Source organism: Copadichromis virginalis, linkage group LG7, assembly GCF_057382275.1.
Source record: "Copadichromis virginalis isolate Kocher_CV1m ecotype Utaka linkage group LG7, C_Virginalis_male_GT1.1, whole genome shotgun sequence".
Lineage (NCBI taxonomy): Eukaryota > Metazoa > Chordata > Actinopteri > Cichliformes > Cichlidae > Copadichromis > Copadichromis virginalis.
The window spans coordinates 5,214,990-5,235,358 of record NC_140624.1 but is presented as its reverse complement, the minus strand read 5'-3'; the positions used below and the strand labels follow the sequence as shown (position 1 = coordinate 5,235,358).

The following is a 20,369-nucleotide window of genomic DNA, read 5'->3' as shown; positions in this document are numbered from 1 at the left end:
GTCTCCGGAAATTCACTGTGTAACCCGGTAGGCTAATTTGCTATCTTAAATTCACAGTCTGAGTGAAACCAACACAGTCCAGACTTTAGAAAAACAGGATATTTGTTTTTGCCGAGTAGTTTATTTCGCCCGTGACGGTAGCTGCAACTATCACGGTTAGCGTGTAGCCGGTTAACCAGACTTGAAATGGAGGGTGAAGATAAGCGATTACACGGTTATGGAGGAGACCCACCCACTGATGCATCAAGGTAGGGACCTTCCGCTGAGGCAGCGGTCCACGGGAATCCAAGGAGCAACGACTGTCCAGAACGGGACCAGAAGAAGGTCGGTGAGTTCCGGTTCGGAAACATTAGGAGGTGCCATGGGACCACTTCTGCACTGGCTGCACGATGTGGCAGCTGTCACGCTCCTCAAAGCCCGACGGACACTACTTCAGGCAGCCATCCTTTTTTGTGTCCTAGTGCTGCTGCTCTGGGTGTCCATCTTTCTCTATGGGAGCTTTTATTACTCTTATATGCCTACCGTGAGCTTCTCCACCCCAGTGCACTTCTTCTACACTGCTGACTGTGATACCTCGGAGACGAGACTTTGCTCCTTCCCCACAGCCAACATCTCTTTCATGAAGAATGGCAGAGATCAGGTGATGGCCAATGGTCAGCCTTACCGAATATCTTTGGAGTTGGAAATGCCTGAATCGCCAGTGAATGAAGAGCTGGGTATGTTCATGGTAAAGATGTCTTGTTATACCAAGGGTGGAACGACTGTCTCATCAGTTGGAAGATCTACAATGCTGCATTACCGCTCTAAGCTTCTGCAGACTATGAGTACCTTAGTGTTCGCTCCTCTTCTCGTCACTGGCATGGCGGAGCAGAAGCAGCTCATAGAGGTGGAGCTGTTCTCAGACTTCAAGACCAACGCTTATCAACCCACTATTGGTGCAGTCATTGAGATCCACTCAAAACAGGTTCAGATCTACTCATCTCAGCTCCGTATCCACGCTTACTTCACTGGTATTCGATATGTTCTGTATAACTTCCCCCTGACATCTGCAGTGATTGGCGTAGCGACCAACTTTGCCTTCCTCTGTGTCATTGTGCTGTTCAGCTACCTGCAGTTTATATGGGGTGGACTCTGGCCTCCAGATCAAGTGAGAGTCAGGGTTATGATGGGAGACGACACCCGCATCCAGCAGAGGAGAGAAGAGGTCCGAAAGCGCATGGAGAGGGAAAACTCTCAGAAGGAACTTAATTCTTCTAAAGTGACTGGATCTGTGAGTGAGTCATCTGATTTTCAGGAGACTGGCACAGGCACTGAGCTGTCAAAGAATGCCTCTGTAATCCCAGATTCCTTGGGGCCTGATGTTCCAGATAGCAAGGAAGAGGAGTCTCATGAGTCTGATGGGCCAGAGGTGGAAGAGAATTCTCCACCTCAGCTGGGTGAAACAGTACTACGGCAGAGACCTGGACCCTGGATGAGCCTTTGAACCCTGTCACCTCACACAGTTACAGTACCTGTAGGATATGCTTATATATTCCATTATCACTCTTTAGCAGTTTGAATGTGATTTGGCAGATCATGATAGATTGAAGCATACCTACTGTTCCAATTTGATCAAATTCACATGCATGACTGTAATCAGTACTAGCCACATTGTTTTAGCTGGAACACTTCTCATTTTGACAAGAGGGTTTTTTTTGTAACTTTTAGTGCTGCTTATTTCTTTCTTCTGGTCTTACAATTCTTGTCTTTGTTACATTTGAGTTTATTCTTTCCCACATCAAGAGGTGCTACATTCCAGATCTGGCTTGTCTAACAGTATTCTCTATCGTCACATAATGCCAACAGCTTAACACACCCTTTTAAGTCAGTTCAATCTCCTCATGTGTTACCCTTACTTCTCAGTTCAAACATCATTAAATATGATGCCACTTTTGAAAGTAAATGCTTTGCAATTGAAACAAAACTGCAAAAGACTGATGCATTTTCTCAAAGGGTCATTGAGAGACCAATTAGATTTGGAAATTTTGGTGTAAAAAGACAGCTATGGTAAAAGGTGCAAAGAGCCCAGCCTGAGGGATCTAAAAAAAATTATGTTTTGTTTGTTTGTTTGTTTTAATATTATAAATACATGTTCTTTTTCAGTGTACCACATGACTTACCTAGTGTGGCATATTTAGTTAAAGCTTGACTCTTTTATACAGTTGTGGTTCATTCTATGAGGTCTTTATTATTAAGTGCAGTTTGCGTTCTGCTGTTTGTTAAAAAATATTATTTATTCAGTTTTCATCACAACCAAGCACCAGAACATTTTAGATGGGTCTTTTAAGTAATATAAGTTTATTGATACATGTGAAACTTTCTTTATTTATCATTAATGACTATGGAGAATAAGAGGAATAGTAAAGTTACTGTAGAATTGAAGCTGATGTTAGTATGTGGCTCAGCCTCCATGTGTTTAACCTGCACTTCAGGGGTGCTTTGGATCCAAGTAAGTTTAAGTAAAGGAAGTGGGCAAGTTGTGTTTTCGTTGGACTTTGAACCAAAGATATTTATGTATGTAATATAATGCACTCATAATCTCTCATCTTGTATCCTGAGAAAATACGAGTAGATGTTATGTGTTAAACAAATTAAACACAGTTAACTTCTTTATTGTCACCATAATAAAGCAACTCTAGCTACCAACTGAATTTTTAATTCCTATAGAGAAATCTGATGACTGTCTTGCAGTCTTACAGTAAATTACTTAATAACAAATTTACATTACATTACATATACATTTGAGAAATGTAAAATCATCGACAAGATAAGTTAACTTGTATCTCCAGTAAACATGTCCTGAATACTGGGTTTTTAACATTTTAAACAAAAATATGTTTACTTCTTTTTGTTCCAATCTCTTGTACAGATAATTTACTGGAAATTCTAAGCAACTTCTGATGGCTAGTTCCAGCAGGGTACACAAAGCCCAAACTCGTTTCTTCAAACTGACAGTGAATTACACACTTATCAGATCTCAATCCCATAGCACCTTTGACATGTGGCGCTACAGGAGATTTTTATCATGTGATGCTATCATTTCAGCATAGACCAAAAGCTCAGAGGAATGTTTCCAGCATCTTGTTGAATCTATGCGAATTAACAGTTTTTTAAGGGAAAAGCAGATTGAACCTGGTGCTAGCACAGTGTACCCAATAAAGTGGTCAGTGAGTGTGTGTGTGCAGAGAGAGCAGCAATGCAAACTCAAATGGTTTGTAATAAGTTGTGATCTGCAGATACTTAAAGGGTTAACATTGATGCTGTTGGCTTGTATTAAGCATGAAATCTATATATAGGTATGTGTCACACTTAAGCATAGATTAAATAACATTACAGCTATTGGTTTGAAAAAAATCCTGCAACTTCACATGACGTCTGATTTTGTTATAAAGGTAAAAACGTACCAAAACTCTGGTGAATGCTTTTGAATGACTAAACATAAAGATGTTTATACATTCACAAACCTTCAAATTTAACTATACTGATTTAAAAAACAAAATAGGTGTTGTGTTTAATATAAGATTAAATAAGTTTATTCCATTGTTACATTAAAACATAATGTTAAGCACATAAAACATAACAAAATCAGATTGATATATATGTAGTTTATAATAGGACCATACAAATGTAAAAGATTACCTGAAATCATAATAAATACTATAACGTAATATAAGTATACATTTAGGTAAAATATTATGCATTCATATATTTAAAAAATCAAATACATGTTATAGAATAATATAAAGATCTATGAAAGGTGGAAGCACAGAAACCAGTCGTAAATAATCACATTTCCAGAAGAAAAAACAATTTCAAGCCCTTTCAATCTTTTTTTTTTTTATGCATTTTGTTTAGAAAGTTTCCAAATGCCCAGATCATATATCGTGGAATTACTTTTAAGCTTGTTTACAGAACATTTTCCTGGTACACAGGGGAATTGCAAAATTGCATGTATGATCTGTTTCAAACCAGAACCTTACAGCAACGACATTATGGCCCATTAGCAGTCTTTATTCAAAGCCACAGCTCCAATCTAGTCGATGAATTATGCATTGGTCTGGATACAGAGTGCACTAATTGACTTAAACCATCCATCTCTGGTATTAAAATCCTCAGCAGGTGCAGATACTATCTTGCACTGCTGGAACAAAATGTTTTCTAATGCTTTGCATTGTAAAATCAGAAGTCACAAACTGTGAATTATACTGACTATAAAAGTATAAAAGTAGAAACTAATTCTCAGATCACTGGACAGCAACAGCTGCATGGCTGATTTACTAGAATAATGTTAATGCCTGTTTTGACACATTGCCTTGCAAACATACTATGTGAACTTGGCAATACACAAACAATATAATACATGCAACATTCCAGAGGGAAAAGATCAATTAAAAAGTTTACGGTGTTGAAATGAATAATTTCAAGGCATGCAGTCTTTTTATTTTGTTTTTTTAAATGTTGCTTTTATGTCGTGATTCAAATATCCCATTTTACAGACTATGCATTTTGGATTTCATTACTTTATGGCCTTTATAAGGACAGTTCAATCCAAAATAAAGTCATAATCCTAAGATATGTAAATGCAAACATAACTAGTATATCTAAAACTGGCCAACTCTCACCAAACAATCTGATAGACAAGTAGCACAGCAGGCCAGTTGAGGGTGTGTGTGTGTAGATTTGATTTCAGAGGTGAGCTTTCCCTTTTAAATGATTGGCTTTACCATATATGGACCAAATACCATCACCCTGACGGTATTTGTCATGCCACTCTGCTTTAAGTGCTCCAGGACGCCACTCGAGCCTGGCCAGTCAATCCCGGCTCCCCACAGCTGAAGGTCACTTTGGTCCTTAACCTTGAATGTTCTGTTGCTCTTCAGGATGGACTTCGACAACCTCAGCTGTAGTCTCACTTGCTGCTTTTGAAGCATCATCTTCCTGCTCGTCATCTGAGCTATCAGCCCATCGCCCAACCCTTCTGACTCCCTCAGCCACTGCTGGGGCATTAACACAGGGGTTGTGGTCATAGATCACAAGTTTTAACCCCTGCATGTGAGAAAGGCTAGGAAAATGACGTATTCTGTTCCGATCTACATCAACAACAGCCAGAGAGTGCATTTCAAGTAACACTGGTGGGAAATCTGGCAGTTGGTTCCCAGCAAGCCAAATACTTCGCAGCTCGTGCAGCCGTCCAAATTCTTTGGGTAAACTCCGTATCTGGTTATATCCGAGGTGCAGGGTCTTTAGATTTGAGAGCTCACAAACAACCTTAGGGAAAACAGTGAAGCAATTAGTCTCCAGCCACAGAGTGCTAAGTTCCCTAAGCTCTCTCAGCTCTACGGGGAGGTGATAAAGCCTGTTATTACCCAAGTAAAGAATACTAAGCTGGGGCAACCTGCATATGGCTAGTGGGAGCTCCTCAAAGCAGTTAAAATCGAGGGCCAGAAGCTGCAGCTTTCTCAGGCTCTGCACTTCAGCCGGTAAGCTGCTGAGGTTGTTGTCACTCAGGTAAAGCTTCACCAACTCATTGAAGAGACAGGCAGCAACAGGCAGCTTTCGCAGCTGTCGGCTACTCAGGTCCAGGGTCCGATCTAGTGGCATCTCCTTCAGGTCCCCAACTAAGAAGCGCTGGCAGCGTTCAGAAGGAATGAAGGCGAGAATACTTCTCATGGCATTGCCCATTTTTCTTACTGTTTCTGCCACAAGACTGTTACTCGACATCCATCTCCTTTATCTTCAAGTGAATTTCATGGTGTTCCATTAACACTCCTCCACTTCCCCTCTGCGTTTATTCATCTTGATAATCAAGAAAAAAGAAACAGTGAAATCATACAACAGCTTAGGAAGGAGGATGACACATCAGTTATATTATGAAGTGCATCCTTTAATGTAATAAAGGGGGTGTTGTGTCAAGGTAATATATAATAAAATTAAACAGAAAAACATTGTAAGTGTTAAGATGTTCATACAAAAAATTCAAAATACCTTCTTTCTAATGTCTTGCTGATGATATCCAGTATGACTCCCAGTATCTCCTACAGTAAGCCATTTGTTTATCCAACTTAATGAGCTGAAAACTTATTGTATTCCCTGGGCAGATATTTCCCAGTGCAGTCCTCTCACTATCTCTCTGTGGCTCCAAGCTCTGCCAGACTCTCATGGCTATAGCAACCACTAGCTCTCTCCTCCCCATTTGTGCCTAATGACTTTCCCCTCTTCTTCTCTGAGATGACAGAGGTGGGAGAGAGAGAAACAGGGAGGGGCAGGGTGACATGGATAAGCAGAATAAGTGCTTTGTGATGAAAGAGCAACAAAGGTCATTTGCATTCTGCTGGAATCATCCCAGAGGCAGTCTTGGGTGGAAGCCACTGGGCTCAACAGGTGAAATGTTCTTAGCAATTTGCCAGTGTTTGCAGGGATATCAGATTACTTTGATTAGAGTATACTATGTTTTCAGTTATGGAAAATCTCTGTAGATCTGTGTTTTGCCAATGCCACATTGTATAGTCTTGGAAATGGGTTCATTTAGAATGAACACATAGCAAGTCAAATCCTCCAAATCCAAACAATCTTCATGCAAGCTTATACTCAAAGATGAATATCCTGTAAGTAAGCTGGATATCTTACAAGAGGTGTGAAGTGTCCATGCTATCTGACATATCTTCATTGGGGCTATTTTCCAACTAGATAAAATTAGGAAGGGATTTCATTGTCCTTATCTGAGGGGGCAATAGTTGACCCTCATCTGCTTTCACTCACTGACACACTGTTTTTATCACTTTCCCGCAGCCACTTACTGCCAGAGCACAATAGTGTGACTGTCATAAAAGATCCTGTTCATATTAAAAATCTGGATATCTCACAGGAAGGGAAGCACAGATATAATATATGGTTCCAGGGTGAAGTAACTGGAATGGAAACATCATTAATTTTATACCTGCCTTTTCTACTGTAAAACCCATTTATTTCCCCCCCTTACACTAGGCTTACTTGTTGTTCCCAAAGCTTTCAGCTATGTCCAGTTCTTTTCCTCAGCAGATAAATAATGATGATTGATGGTTTGCCAAACACTTTAAGTGTTTGGCAAACTAACTGATAAAGGATCATTATAACAGCCTTAAGACGCCATCTGCTGAGGAAGTCCATACAATGTGGTTTTAAGTTTCCGGGCCATATTAAATTCATGTGAAGCTGCTGTTTTCCAACCTCACTGAGTAATTCATGCCACTGTGAACAGTGTTAGCTCCTGCAGGTCCACTTTAAAATACCTCTGACTACCAGGCTTTTCTCAACTACTCATTTTATGTAAGATATGAACAGATATAGCCCCCAGTTTGTTGTGTGCTAATTTGATTAAATGTAGAGTAAAAACAAACAAACAAAGAACGTTAAGTAAAAAACAACCAAAAACCCAGTTGTGAGATAAGGCCCTTGTCAACATGCAAAGTTCATGTTTTTGCACAGAAACCTGTGAGATTTGGGATACTCTATGAGATATGTGTCAAATGTGGTTGGTAACCAAACTTTTATTGCTGACAATCACATCCTCTGCAGTATGTAAATCCACACATTTATTTTACTGGAGTGAGACACCTGATGTTCACACGAGGGAGACAAAAACTCGACAGTGTCATATTTGCTTTAAATGACTGCAAAATCTTCTTTTTTTCTTTCCCCCTCCGTGAAGTACTTTCCTGGATATCTGTTGGTTCTTCTCCCAGCACCCTGTTAGGGAAACTATCAGATGTGTTCGTTTTTGTGTACGGAAGTGATCAGCAGGTTGTAAGGTCAGGGGGTAAAGGCTAGACCTCTTTCGATTGAGAATACTCACAGCCATCTTGGATCTAACGAAGCGAAGGGAAATTGATGCGGTGAGATTATTTTACTTATTTTTGTTCTTATGTTAAAATTGCCCTATGTAAATTAAACTCCGTCAGCTGGAGCTTTTTACCTCCCTTGCTTTCTTTCGTTTAAATACGTAGCACGTCGTTAGCCTTTAGCATCCGCAGATTGTCGCTATTGGTCTATCTGCTCCTACTGCCACTGCCTGCAATCGGAGCATAAACTGAGCCGTGAAAACACACAGCTGACAGTGGATAAACGGAGGCAAAGAGGGCCAGTGTTACTGGTAGCTAAACCACTGTGTATTTCTCAGTTTAAACGCTCTGTTACTTTGGTTGTTTTTAGAGTAGCCAGTTAGCAAGCTGACGTTAAGCTAGCTAAGCTAACTCAAAGTGACAAGCACCTAGCCTGCTAATGTTAGCTACCTAAACTAGTGTTGGCTAGCCTGTTAGCTTTGTTGCTGTTAAACACATCAATAGTAAAGTTTAACGGGATGGAACTTAACAACCAGTTCTGCTGTCATCTCATTTAGTTAACAGGTATCGTAGGGCTGCAGTTTTTGTTTTTTTTGTTGTAAAAGTCAAATAAATCAATCTTCATTTTAAATTCGTAGAGAAAGCAACTATTCAAAAGTTTATTTTAAGAACCGTAAGGTGCCAGTTGTAGCCCATTGAATTACAAAGAAATTATAACATATTGCATTTCCAGATGCTTCCATTTAACTTAGCCTTGCAGTCATATAAGATATCTTTTTGTTTATACAAAGGTTATGAAATATCAACGCTGTGTGGCGGCAGTAAAGTTCCAGTTGCACAAACAATACAATGCGGTGCTGTTAGTTTCAGACATGGGCTATTCAGTCTCAGATCATTGGGGTTTTTAACAACATTTTCTGCTCAGCCGTCTTTGATTTGCCTAAAAAAGTGTAGTCCAAAGTTTAAACATATAGACTGATTGCTGTGAAATTTCAGCATCGCATAGGAAGTACTTTAAATATAAAGTACTTGAGATATACAGTACTGTGCAAAAGTTTTAGGCAGGTGAGGAAAGATGCTGTAAACAAAGAATGCTTTCAAAAATGCAAGTGTTAATCATTTATTTTAATCAAACAACAAAATGCAGTGAAGGAACAAAAGAGAAATCTAAATCAAATCAGTATTTGGTGTGGCCACCCTTTGCCTTCAAAACAGCATCAATTCTTTTAGGTATACTTGCACACAGTTTTTGACGGAGCTCGGCTGGTAGGTTGTTCTAAACATCTTGGACAACTAACCACAGATCGTCTGTGGATTTAGGCTTGTCGATGATATATACGTGTGTGTTTCCCCCCACACATTGATTTGATATCTAAAGCAGTGTTTGAACTCGAATATCTGAGAATCTGTTAAAGAGAACTGGCTTCTTTTACCATGAAAGTGAATCAGGTTCTTTAAATGGGAGCAAATACAGTAAAAAGTTCCAAGAATTATTCAAATGTGTTTAAAAAAAACCGTCTCATAGACTAACAAAAAAGAATAACATTAGTTATTAGTTAGAGACAGTTTCTGGAAGGTATTGACATATTTCACAATAGTACAAAATCAAACATGTAGAATGCTTAATCACAGAAATGAAGAAATAGTTATTTTTATTCAGCTACCATTCTGGATTGAGGAAGCCTAACAAGTTGTACTGCATAACAAAAATTTCAGCCCAGTAGTCTTACCAGATTAGAACAGATTTCTCTGGTTTCCAAGGTGCTCTCATTATAACTGAGAAAGTACTTCTGCTAAACATAATCTATGCAAATTTGTTATTTTCACTTGCTCCCTGACCCTTGCTCTAAGTTTAAAATGTAGTCACAGGGATTAAAAATGCAACAAGTACTCATGTAAAAAATAAAATAAAATCCCAAATACAAATAAGTATAGCAAAACAGGAGTAATGAGTCAGTAGTGTTCCAAGGCCAAGTTGCCATCAACACAAGGTGCAATTGGCAGTCTGATACAAGACTCTAACCCTAGGAGCTAAATTCTAATCTTAATTCCCCGTATGTGCTTCTTTAACTCTAATCCTTACCTATTAGCCAGTATGCCTTGAGCTGACTCCTATTCAAAACCCAGGAGGAACCAAAACTGGGATTCACCCCCTGCCTGCTTACCCTTCTGAACCTGCTTCCACCTTCCTTACCCCAGAGGAATGCTGAGGGGGTTTTAGGACACACAATACACCTTAACGGGTGGTTTGGATTGCTTGATGCCAATTTATTATCCACTTCTGATCCCTGCAATGTCTCCTTGCTAATTTCTTCTCCCCATCACAGACTTAGTAGAGTAGTATAAGGTGCAGGGTACTAGTGGTGACATATGTTTGTCTGTGCATTATCTTGACCAAACCAATTTGGCCGACGGACCATTTCGGAGAGAGTCTTTAGCAGAAAATGCGTACCCCTGTTCCTAATTCTTACCCTGCTGCTGCAACTGTGAGCAGAGATCAGGCAATTGCCACGCTGACTGCCTGAATGAATGCTGCAAGAATTATTCTATAAATACTAAAACTAAAAAAAAAATTTAATGTCCAATTTTGAAACCATAACATTTTTAGGCTAGTGTAGAAGTTGACCAGAAAATATTGTATAGGTCAAATCAAAATCAAATCACTTTTATTGTCACATCACATGTGCAGGTACATTGGTACAGCACATGTGAGTGAAATTCTTGTGTGCGAGCTTCACAAGCAACAGAGTTGTGCAAAATACAATAATGTAAACAAGAAAAATACAAGAATGGCTACATCTGAAACTAATAAATATATGTACTATATATATATATATATATATATATATATAGGTTGAACCTTACTGGCTCTGAATTTTATCTAGTTCAAGTAGAAATCTAAAGAGAATTAAAATTCAAATCTAAGCCACAGTATAAGTTCAAAAAGTTCACTCTTGAGCGTCTGCTTTCTTTCACATGCACATTTTAATTAATGTTCCTTTCTCTCTCTTCAGGTGACAAAAGGCATGTTTGGTGCTAGAAAGAAATTTGTAGAGTTCGTTGACGTTGTCGATAACGACTTTACCGATGAAAGCATGTACTACAACCAGCCGACGATGTTTCCACATCGGTCGGATAAAGATGTGAGTTTTGTGTGCTGGTACACCTTTCTTACCTGTTGAGATTTTTTTTCCACATTTATCTTACTCTGTTCTGTCCTTGAATGTTTTTCTCCAGATGCTGTCCTCTCCCTCACCATCGTCATCGGGTCAGCTGTCGCAGCTCGGTGCGAGTTTATATGGTCCACAAAGTGAGTGCTGACCTTTATCTTACAGCCTGTTACATCAGTTTTGTCATTTGTGATGGACTTAAAATCGTAAAGACAATTCTGCTTTTTACCTCTGAACTAGAGTTACTTAAAGTTTGATTGTGTTATTTGAACAGATAACTGAAAAGCTTTCTTTTGTCTTTGTGCAGGTGCACTCGGCTTCTCAGTAAGAGGCATGGGAAACAACACACCTCAGTTAAACCGAAGTCTAACGCAAGGGTCGCAGCTACCGAGTCATATCACCCCCACAACAGGAGTCCCCACCATGTCTCTCCATACCCCACCATCACCAAGCAGGTGAGTGTGAACTTGACTGATTAATCGTGCTGTTTAAGAAAACTTTGAATTCACTAAATTGGACGATGATGTTTTAACAGGGGGACGTTACCGATGAATTCGAGGAACGTGCTGAATCACTCTCAGGTCGGTCAAGGCATTGGGATAAGCGGCAGGACCAACAGCATGGGCAGCTCGGGGCTGGGAAGCCCCAACCGTAGCTCACCCAGTATCATCTGTATGCCCAAACAGCAGCCAGCACGCCAGCCCTTTACCATAAACAGGTAGATGGATTTAGTATTTATTGCACATATCCACCAGTGTTTCAAAGGAACATGGCCCTGTACTATGATGCAAATTCAACATACACAGGATGTCTTTCTGCTATCTGGGTTCAGTTATCTTAAAACTGGTGATTGAGCCAAGCAGTCACAAGAAGCTGATTATCAACTTAACAAGGCAACCCAGGGTTTCTCAATCTAGCTACCAGCATGAAAGAGGTGCTGTTTACAGCTTTTGACCAATCTGAAATGTGGATAAGTCTGTTGGCAGCAGAGCAGCTGATTTTGCAGAAAATGACAAAACTGTAATATGAGGAAAAATCTGAAGAAAATAATACATGCTGAACCCAAACCTGTGTGTGTGGTGTGTGTGTGTGAGAGAGAGTTTTTTTTAATTTTTATTAAATAGTAGCGTAGTATTAAAAGCGCCATATGAATGTATGTGCGCTTTAAGTGTTTGATCAGGGAGACTCCCAGAGTCCTACTGTATTAATAAAGTTTAGCCTATTACAGCCTGAAAGAAAGCGGGTAAGAATGCAAGCTGCTGAAGTTAACAGGCACCTCACAGCTATCACAGCTCAATCAAGAACAGGAGAAACTAATACAGTGAATATTTACTTTACATTAAAGTTTCGATGTACACAAAATGTTTTTTTTTTTTTTTAATCTTTCAGCTTTATCCCGGTCTGAGATTTTAAAAAAAGAAACAAAAAAAGTTCAAAACAAATAAGTAAAAATAGGCGTCCCGTTTGTAAATTTAGAACAATAAAATGGTTTGCACCCAACAGGAAAAATAAACTTATGTCTAAGAATCTGTTTCTAATCCAACACAGTGAACTACACAACTTTATCCATGCACTGAAATCCAAGGAACAGTGACATTTTGCAGAAAACTGATTGATGAGTAGCCACTGGTTTTGTACCTGTTTATCTTTAACTGTGAACGTAACATGCTCTGAAACAGGTTAGGATGTAAGTTACCATGGTGATGTACCACCTTTGTAATAATGAAAAGCCAGGGTTAACCTTGAAGTTACCTGGATGAGCTCAAATCTTGCTTCATAGGGCTGGCATGGGTTACCTTCGGTGTGTCCTTTTGTGTGTACAGTTGCTTTCTAAAACATCTTTTTCTAATTAAGGAAATGTTTGTATCCTTTTTCTTTCTTTTTTCTTATTTTTTTCTGTCTGTGCAGCATGTCAGGATTTGGGATGAACCGCAATCAAGCTTTCATGAACAACTCATTATCAAGCAACATCTTCAACGGCACAGGTTGGTTGTTCACTTTTGTCTAACCATCAGGTAACCATTAGGTTTCAGCTACTTTTAGACTAACATTGCTCTGTCTGTGTGTGTTTAAAGCATAAAAAACAGCCACAGCCTGATAAATAATACTGTTTCCTGCACAAAATCACAGCTTTCCATTAATGCTGCTGTTAGGGTCTTACAAGAGTTAACAGCAGCAAACAGTGCTACCCATCATACATAAACTGTGTATCCTTGAAATGAATTGCAGGAAATTAGGTCTGAATAAAAATCTCATTAAACTGATCTGACTCTTTTTAAACTGTTACATAAATACACATCAAAAAAGGGGAGAGCTGCTACATCCTTAATCTACTTTACAATAAGGCTACATTATTACATATTTACAAAAATAGTGTATTTAAGGATTCACATGTTTGTATTGTCCTTGTGTAACAGATGGGAGTGAAAATGTAACAGGACTGGATTTGTCAGACTTCCCTGCATTAGCAGATAGGAGTCGGAGAGAAGGGACCGGAAACCCTACACCAGTTCTCAACCCACTGACTGGACGAGCGCCTTATGGTAAGCCATTAGACTGTAGAAAGTGTCTTATTTTCCTCACATGAATCACTGACAGCACATTCCATCAACATTGGAAATGGATTTCAGCTGAAAACCATCAGATGAGCTTCATAATGTTAGCTAAGCTTTTGTTACACTGCACACGACAGACTATCATTGCTGATTGTACCATTTTGTTTGTTTTGTTTTTTTCTTTGCTGTTACACTTTCATCATCAAGTTGGCATGGTGACAAAGCCATCAACTGAGCAGACACAGGATTTCTCCATCCACAATGAGGACTTCCCTGCACTGCCTGGGCCAAACTATAAGGATCCCACGTTGAACAACGATGACAGCAAAACTGTAAGTCACACAGCACACTGGCAGAACTTTTTTATTTTTTTTGTGAGAAGGGTACAGATCAAAAGAATTGAAATAAATACATGCATTATTTTTCCTGCCTATTGATTTTTTCCCCCTTCCCTTTAGAACTTGAACTCCACAAACAAGAGCACATCCAATGCAGATGGGCCCAAGTTTCCCGGAGACAAGACGGCCTCAGCACAGAACAACAACCAGAAGAAAGGGATTCAGGTGTTGCCTGATGGTGAGTCTTCACTGCCAATCGTATTGCTGCTATTCCACCAAAACAACCCTTCTTAATTGCCTTGAGTGAGGCAGTTGGACGTGCTAACCTGCATTTGGGGTTAGATAATTATCAACTAAGCTACAGTGAGGAAACCAACAAAATAACGTTCATTGTAACACAGCCATAATCACGTTTCCATTAATTTACCTGTGATCATGAGTTCAAAGAGGTATTTAGTTGGTTTGTTCACAAAGTGTAGTTATTAATGCAGAGGTGATTTGACATTAAGTACTGAATCTAGCTCAGAGTCCAGTTTCTACAGTTTGTTTTAATCTTGAGTTGTCTTGCTGCTGCAGGTCGGGTGACGAACATTCCCGCAGGAATGGTGACGGATCAATTTGGCATGATTGGCCTACTGACGTTTATCCGGGCAGCAGAGACTGATCCGGGGATGGTCCATCTGGCGTTAGGAAGTGACCTCACAACACTGGGACTCAACTTAAACTCACCAGAGTAAGACAAATTTCATTACCCTGCAAATACATACTGATTTTTCCTATAAAAAACACACACACAAAGAAACAATAAAAATTTTTAGTCCAATAATGCATGTTACATCTGTCTGCTTTTATTTTTAATGAATGAATCTATTTAGTTCCCCACCGTTTCTTTGGATGGATGTAATCGTATTGTCATTAATGTATCAGTGGCTGAATACAAGAGGCGCAGTGTCTTTGTTGCCTTAGAATTAGCTTTTTATTATCTGCAGAAGGGGTGAGTCCCTTCACTGTCATTTTTATACATTAGGAACATTTTGCATTTGTAACAGTCACGGGAGGAGCACTAAATCATACACGCTGGTCTTTTAAGTTTCAGGGTCTATGATTTTTGATATACATCAAATTTCATTCTTACTCAGAGGTAATAAAGAAATAAGAGGAAAGAGACTCCATTAGTTAAGTTTGCCCCCTGCTGACTGCATCAGTAGGTTGGTAAAAGTTGGTATTTTCAGAGTTTTTGACATTTCTTCCTGTTTTATCTAAAACGTTTAGCAAACAGTCTGCTTTTGATATTAATACTAGCAAGAACTGATTGCAACTAAACTCTTTGACAGAAACTTGTACCCCAAGTTTGCCTCTCCTTGGGCTTCCGCACCTTGTCGACCTCAAGACATCGGTAAGACATTAATTTGATGTATGACAGTCCTGAGTAGCTTTCAAGACCAGAGTCAGAGCAGGTGTCAAGACATTTGCATTAGTGCTGAGGAGGAGCAGAGAAAGGATGCAATGCAATCTTAGTATTTTTGTAAAATATTTACATTTTTAGTCATGTTTTTTTTTTCTTTTTTAACAAAAACTGTTGTTGTGGAAATTAAAGTACAGACATACATGTGGCCCTTTAAAATTAGTGCAGCTAAAAAAACCTTCAACTATTTTATTACAAGTAGTTGGCTGTTGACAGAGTTAATTAATAAGATTTAGATTCTGGCAGGCCTCCTGGTTTTTGCTTTTTTTATCCGACCTGGAGACCACATTTTTGGCATATCGGTAGCATAAATTTACAAAGCCACAGTGAATTAAAACAGTTACACACTGCTTTAGACACTCTTGTGTGTGCTGCTAACCTATATCTGTATCTGCATTTTTAGACTTCCATGTTCCATCGGAGTATTTAACAAATATCCACATAAGGGACAAGGTAACCATGAACTTGAGCTCAATGTAAGCGGTTCAAAGATTAATGTAGTAAAATAAAATTAATCTATACTGTCTTGTCTTGACTCTAGTTGGCTGCCATCAAACTGTCTCGATACGGTGAAGACCTGTTGTTCTACCTGTACTACATGAATGGAGGAGATCTGCTACAGCTTCTGGCAGCAGTGGAGCTGTGAGTACTGACTTTTTGCTAGAAACGGGCACAAAGGTGTTTGTCTGTCCAGGAGATGATCACCTTACTTAGCAAAGAAGTTTAAAGGAGTCGTGTAAAGTCGACAGTCTTTGCAGTTGCTGCTTCGTATTAAAAACGTTTCACTGGCGAGCAGATGAGACAGTTTTGTGAAGAGGAAATTAAGCAATCCGTAAACAGAAAAACAAGCTAGAACATTATATAAAACTGAATCTAAATTCTAAACCACAGGGATTCTCTCAGCAGATGCAAATATAATTGACTTTTTCCTGACACACAAGTTCAGCAACATTCATCTACAACCCAGCTCAGTAGGCCTTCTAAGGCCCGTTCAGTCCAAAGGCCTCGGAAGACACAACTGAGAGCGGAAGCCAGGAGGGTTGAACCAACGCACATTAAGAAAAAGCCTAGACTACTTATTAACGATGAACATAGCTTGCTGATCTAAAAAGTAAAGGGTATGCAGAAGTGTTTTCAAATCTGCATTCATTCTTAATGACTTCTTGTGTAGAAGTCCATGGGGGGGAAAATGAACCATACTCATCACTTGAGGTAATCTGTTTATCTCAGTTTCTGTTTTTTGTCCTATTTGGAGTTGAATAGATGACACAACAGGTTCTGTTATTTCCACCCCTCAGTTGTGACCAGATTTCAAAAACACTACATGGCAGTAGAGCAGGGCGATATGGCCAAAAATATTTATCACGATATATATTTGAAAATTTGCGATAACGATATAACCGACGATACAATTGATGCGAGACAAAATACAACTCCACAACATTACTAGCGCAAAAAGACAACCTTCCATTTATTTTCACTTAAACAAGAAGCTGGTTTTTATGTACATTAAAGCTTTATAAAAATGTAACAGTGCAAATGCAAATTCCTTGCTGAAAGTTTAACCAAAAGGCATTTCCAGTAGAAATGGGCTGACATATCCTGAGCATAACCATGTATAATATCCACTGAAGTTAAAAAGAGGTGCTTTGCAACATTAAACTGCAGTGTGCAGTATGTATTTTTCGGACCATAAGGTGCACGGGATTATAAGGCACATTAAGCGAAACAAAGCAGTCAGATAAATCAAACTTTATTAAACTCATTCTTCTTGCTTCCTCCACTTCTGTACCATTGATTCATTAATGTTGAATTCTCTGCAGCTGCTCTATTCCCATGTTGTTGCAGTATATTAATAACTAACCTCGTATTGTGGATGGATTATCTCAGTTGTTCTCCTGACTGAAGTTTGGTCCGTTTACAGCATCCTGCCATGCGATTGCATTTGTCTCTAACCATGAAGAACCTTCACGTTAACTTTTATAAGTGGAAAAGTGTTAGTGTTCGTCCTCCAGCTTCACTGTTTATGTTATGCTAACATAGCTGTGTCGCTAGCGATCACGTAGCACATCATTATATACCAGCTAGCCCAACTTCAGTAACCCTACAAACGTCACTGCTGTTTAGTTTCCTGTCTTCATTTATGTTGGAAGTGATAGCAGAGCTGTACGTTTGATTTTTTTCAGAAATCTCTCAGTCAGAACATGCAATATCATGCTTAGGTAACTAGCGAAACTAGCGAGCTAACTTCCGCTAGCTTCCTGCTAACTTCTAACTCCGTTAAATGTAATAACTTTTGTTTTCATGGATGCCTGGAAGTTAAACTTCATAGTTACACCTGGTAAAGCAGCAATGCTGATCGTTGTATTAAAGATGAAAGAATTTAGACAGTTTTTAACTCTAAGTGATGCTGCAGTGTTGTTTGACCTGAAGATACGGAGTTTAGGACCCAGATTACTCCCAGATTTAAGAGCATCTTAGTCCGACAAATATGACAATAACAACGGCCGCTTGCATGTTCTGCAAAAAAAATGTGCTTTGTCGTGTATCTGACGGACAAACACCAAACCAGTTCCACATCACGGAAGTTGCACCATTTTTACAAACCAATTCTGGTTCATCTGTTTCACTCAACAATCGGCCATGTGCGTATGAAAACAAAGGCACTGCGCATGCGCGTTTTACTCCCATTCTATCGCGATATTTCATTTTCCTATCGTTGCCTAACATTATACCGGTATTACCGTGAACGGTATAATATGGCCCAGCCCTACATGGCAGTGCTCGAAACGGCCAAGTCAGGGTTTTAAAGTCGAACTACACAAGTACATCTCTTATAAACAAACCTTTGGAAAAAACGCTTGTAAAGCTTTAAAATGATGATCGATTCTGCTGTGTACTCTTAGATTAACACTTAACAAGGTACAATATTGTTTGTTTATGGAATAATTTTTCTTCTTTTGTATGAACATAATCATTTTTAGTTTTTGTAGAAATAGCTGGAAGTGTGAGTGAAACTCTTGAAATGAATCTTTCTTGGTCCCTGGTTAGCCACCAGGTGGCAGCGTTTTATTTATTTATTTATTTATTGTAATACTTATTAATGTGTTCTTCACTCTCCAGCTTTAACCGGGACTGGAGGTACCACAAAGAGGAACGGGTTTGGATAACTAGGGCACCTGGCATGGAGCCTACACTGAAGACTAACACCTATGAGAGGGGTACCTACTACTTTTTTGATTGTCTTAACTGGAGGAAAGTAGCCAAGGTAAGAGTTGATATTATCAAGTTTTATTATTTTTAGTTTTGAGGATTAGAGCTATTATCTTAAAACTATCTGTTTCTCTAAGGAATTTCATCTGGAGTACGACAAGCTGGAAGAGAGGCCTCACGTGCCAACAACATTCAACTACAACCCAGCCCAGCAGGCCTTCTAAGGCCCAACCAGTCCAAAGGCCGCAGCTGTTCCTGTACACGACACCGTTGTCCAGGAGGGACGAGGAGGTCCACACAGCTTGGTTTTTTTTTATTCCTCGAGGATTTGGCTCTTTGACTGTAGGGGTCATCACCACCATTAAAACTGCCCTGCATTTTCAAATTTACAAGCTGCCCCAAAACACCAACGAATGTTTTGTTTTTATTCTTCATGTTCCTCCTGTTTTTGTTTTTTTGTTTTTTTTTCCTCCTCTCTTGTTTTGAGCAGGGTCTGTGTTATGTTTACGTCTCTGAATCTGAAGCCTGTTTTTTCTCTGAAAGGAGGACTGACCTTGTGGCACAGGGCAGTGACAGAACAAAGGTTATTCTTTGTATTTATACCAAGTGTTAACTGAATTAAAGACGGGGAAAAGAAACGTTGACATCCTAGGAAGCAAGTTAAAGGGTGAAAGAAATGCAATGTTTATTGTTGCACTATATTTAGTAATAAAAGAACACAAAATTTGTTTGTCCTTTTTTTATGTGAACACCCCCTGATAATTTCTCCCCCTCTTTTCTATTGTTATTTGCTTTTCTTTTGTTGTTGATGTTTTGAGTCAGGGAGCTCATGCAATTCTCCCACATCTATACGTTTCACCTTTTTAGCCTCCCTCCTTTCAATTTACATTCATCCTTCCACCCTGTTTTTGCGTCACCAAACCTTTTCTGTCACATACAGTTTCTTCGTCTCTCTGTGACGTCTGTGCTGCCCAAACATGGACACAAATGTAGGAGACTACTTTGATGGAGAAGTCCTCAGAGGCTGAACATCTACACGACTTTGCTCCAGAGCAAACAGAACTCTTTCCAGTCTTTGTTACAATTTTGTAAGAAATGTGTACATTTTTTTTCTTTGCATCACATAAATTAGTATATGTATGTACGAATGTGTATATATGATTGCTACATATATGTATGTGTGTGTGTGTATATATATATATATATATATATATATACATATATATATATGACATTTATTTTGGAAGAAATTTTGCCCTGACTTGTACCTCGTTTTTATGAGGTAAGCATGGATGCAATATGTGGATGCGACAGGAGTTTTCGGGATCTGCTGGACAGGGTGTCACATCACACTGGGCACTTGCATCAAACTAAAAAATATTAAAATGTCACATGAGGAAAGGCCTGAATCTAAGCCCCACCATTAAAAAATTAAATAAACCTAGAGATCATTATCATCCCCTGAATTTCGACTCAAACACAACCAAAAGGATGCATTTCATTTTAAGCTGATTGAACAGTGGTGGACAGCAGCATTTCATAGCAAACGGAAAAAAGACATGAGGAAAAAAAACAAAAGACCAATCTTGTATTTTCTGAATTTAAAATCTTAATTTCTTTGTATTAAAGCAGAAAAAGGCTTTCCTGAACCGTGTGTCTTGTTTATTGAGTATCTTACTAAAATTGGCCTCTGATTTGTTAATACTGTGCAGTGCAACAGAGAAAATTAAATTCAAATTTGTAAGACAGTTTAGAGAAATCATCCACAGCAG

General features: G+C 39.0%; 3 protein-coding genes across 5 annotated transcripts; 2 read left to right on the top strand and 1 right to left on the bottom strand.

Moving 5' to 3' along the window:
- Positions 1 to 3: 3 nt before the first annotated feature.
- On the top strand, positions 4 to 2,685 carry LOC146704274 (seipin-like). Its single transcript, XM_085461316.1, has one exon. It carries the CDS (start codon positions 218 to 220, stop codon positions 1,481 to 1,483), a length of 1,266 nt encoding a protein of 421 aa, XP_085317442.1. The 5' UTR covers positions 4 to 217; the 3' UTR covers positions 1,484 to 2,685.
- A 2,088-nt stretch (positions 2,686 to 4,773) lies between these two features.
- On the bottom strand, positions 4,774 to 5,827 carry lrrc10 (leucine rich repeat containing 10). Its single transcript, XM_085461317.1, has one exon. It carries the CDS (start codon positions 5,758 to 5,760, stop codon positions 4,891 to 4,893), a length of 870 nt encoding a protein of 289 aa, XP_085317443.1. The 5' UTR covers positions 5,761 to 5,827; the 3' UTR covers positions 4,774 to 4,890.
- A 1,882-nt stretch (positions 5,828 to 7,709) lies between these two features.
- cnot2 (CCR4-NOT transcription complex, subunit 2) lies at positions 7,710 to 20,246 on the top strand. 3 transcript variants are annotated; one of them, XM_085461302.1, is made up of 15 exons: positions 7,710 to 7,910; positions 10,871 to 10,999; positions 11,094 to 11,166; positions 11,334 to 11,481; positions 11,562 to 11,744; positions 12,935 to 13,011; positions 13,444 to 13,569; positions 13,789 to 13,913; positions 14,040 to 14,157; positions 14,496 to 14,652; positions 15,254 to 15,315; positions 15,788 to 15,837; positions 15,926 to 16,026; positions 18,508 to 18,652; positions 18,735 to 20,246. In XM_085461302.1, exons 2-15 carry the CDS (start codon positions 10,883 to 10,885, stop codon positions 18,819 to 18,821), a joined length of 1,569 nt encoding a protein of 522 aa, XP_085317428.1. In that variant the 5' UTR covers positions 7,710 to 7,910; positions 10,871 to 10,882; the 3' UTR covers positions 18,822 to 20,246. The 3 variants fall into 3 exon arrangements, with proteins under 3 accessions (XP_085317428.1, XP_085317431.1, XP_085317430.1); XM_085461305.1 differs by lacking the exon at positions 7,710 to 7,910 and adding an exon at positions 8,080 to 8,167; XM_085461304.1 differs by lacking the exon at positions 7,710 to 7,910 and adding an exon at positions 8,339 to 8,420.
- Positions 20,247 to 20,369: the final 123 nt, after the last annotated feature.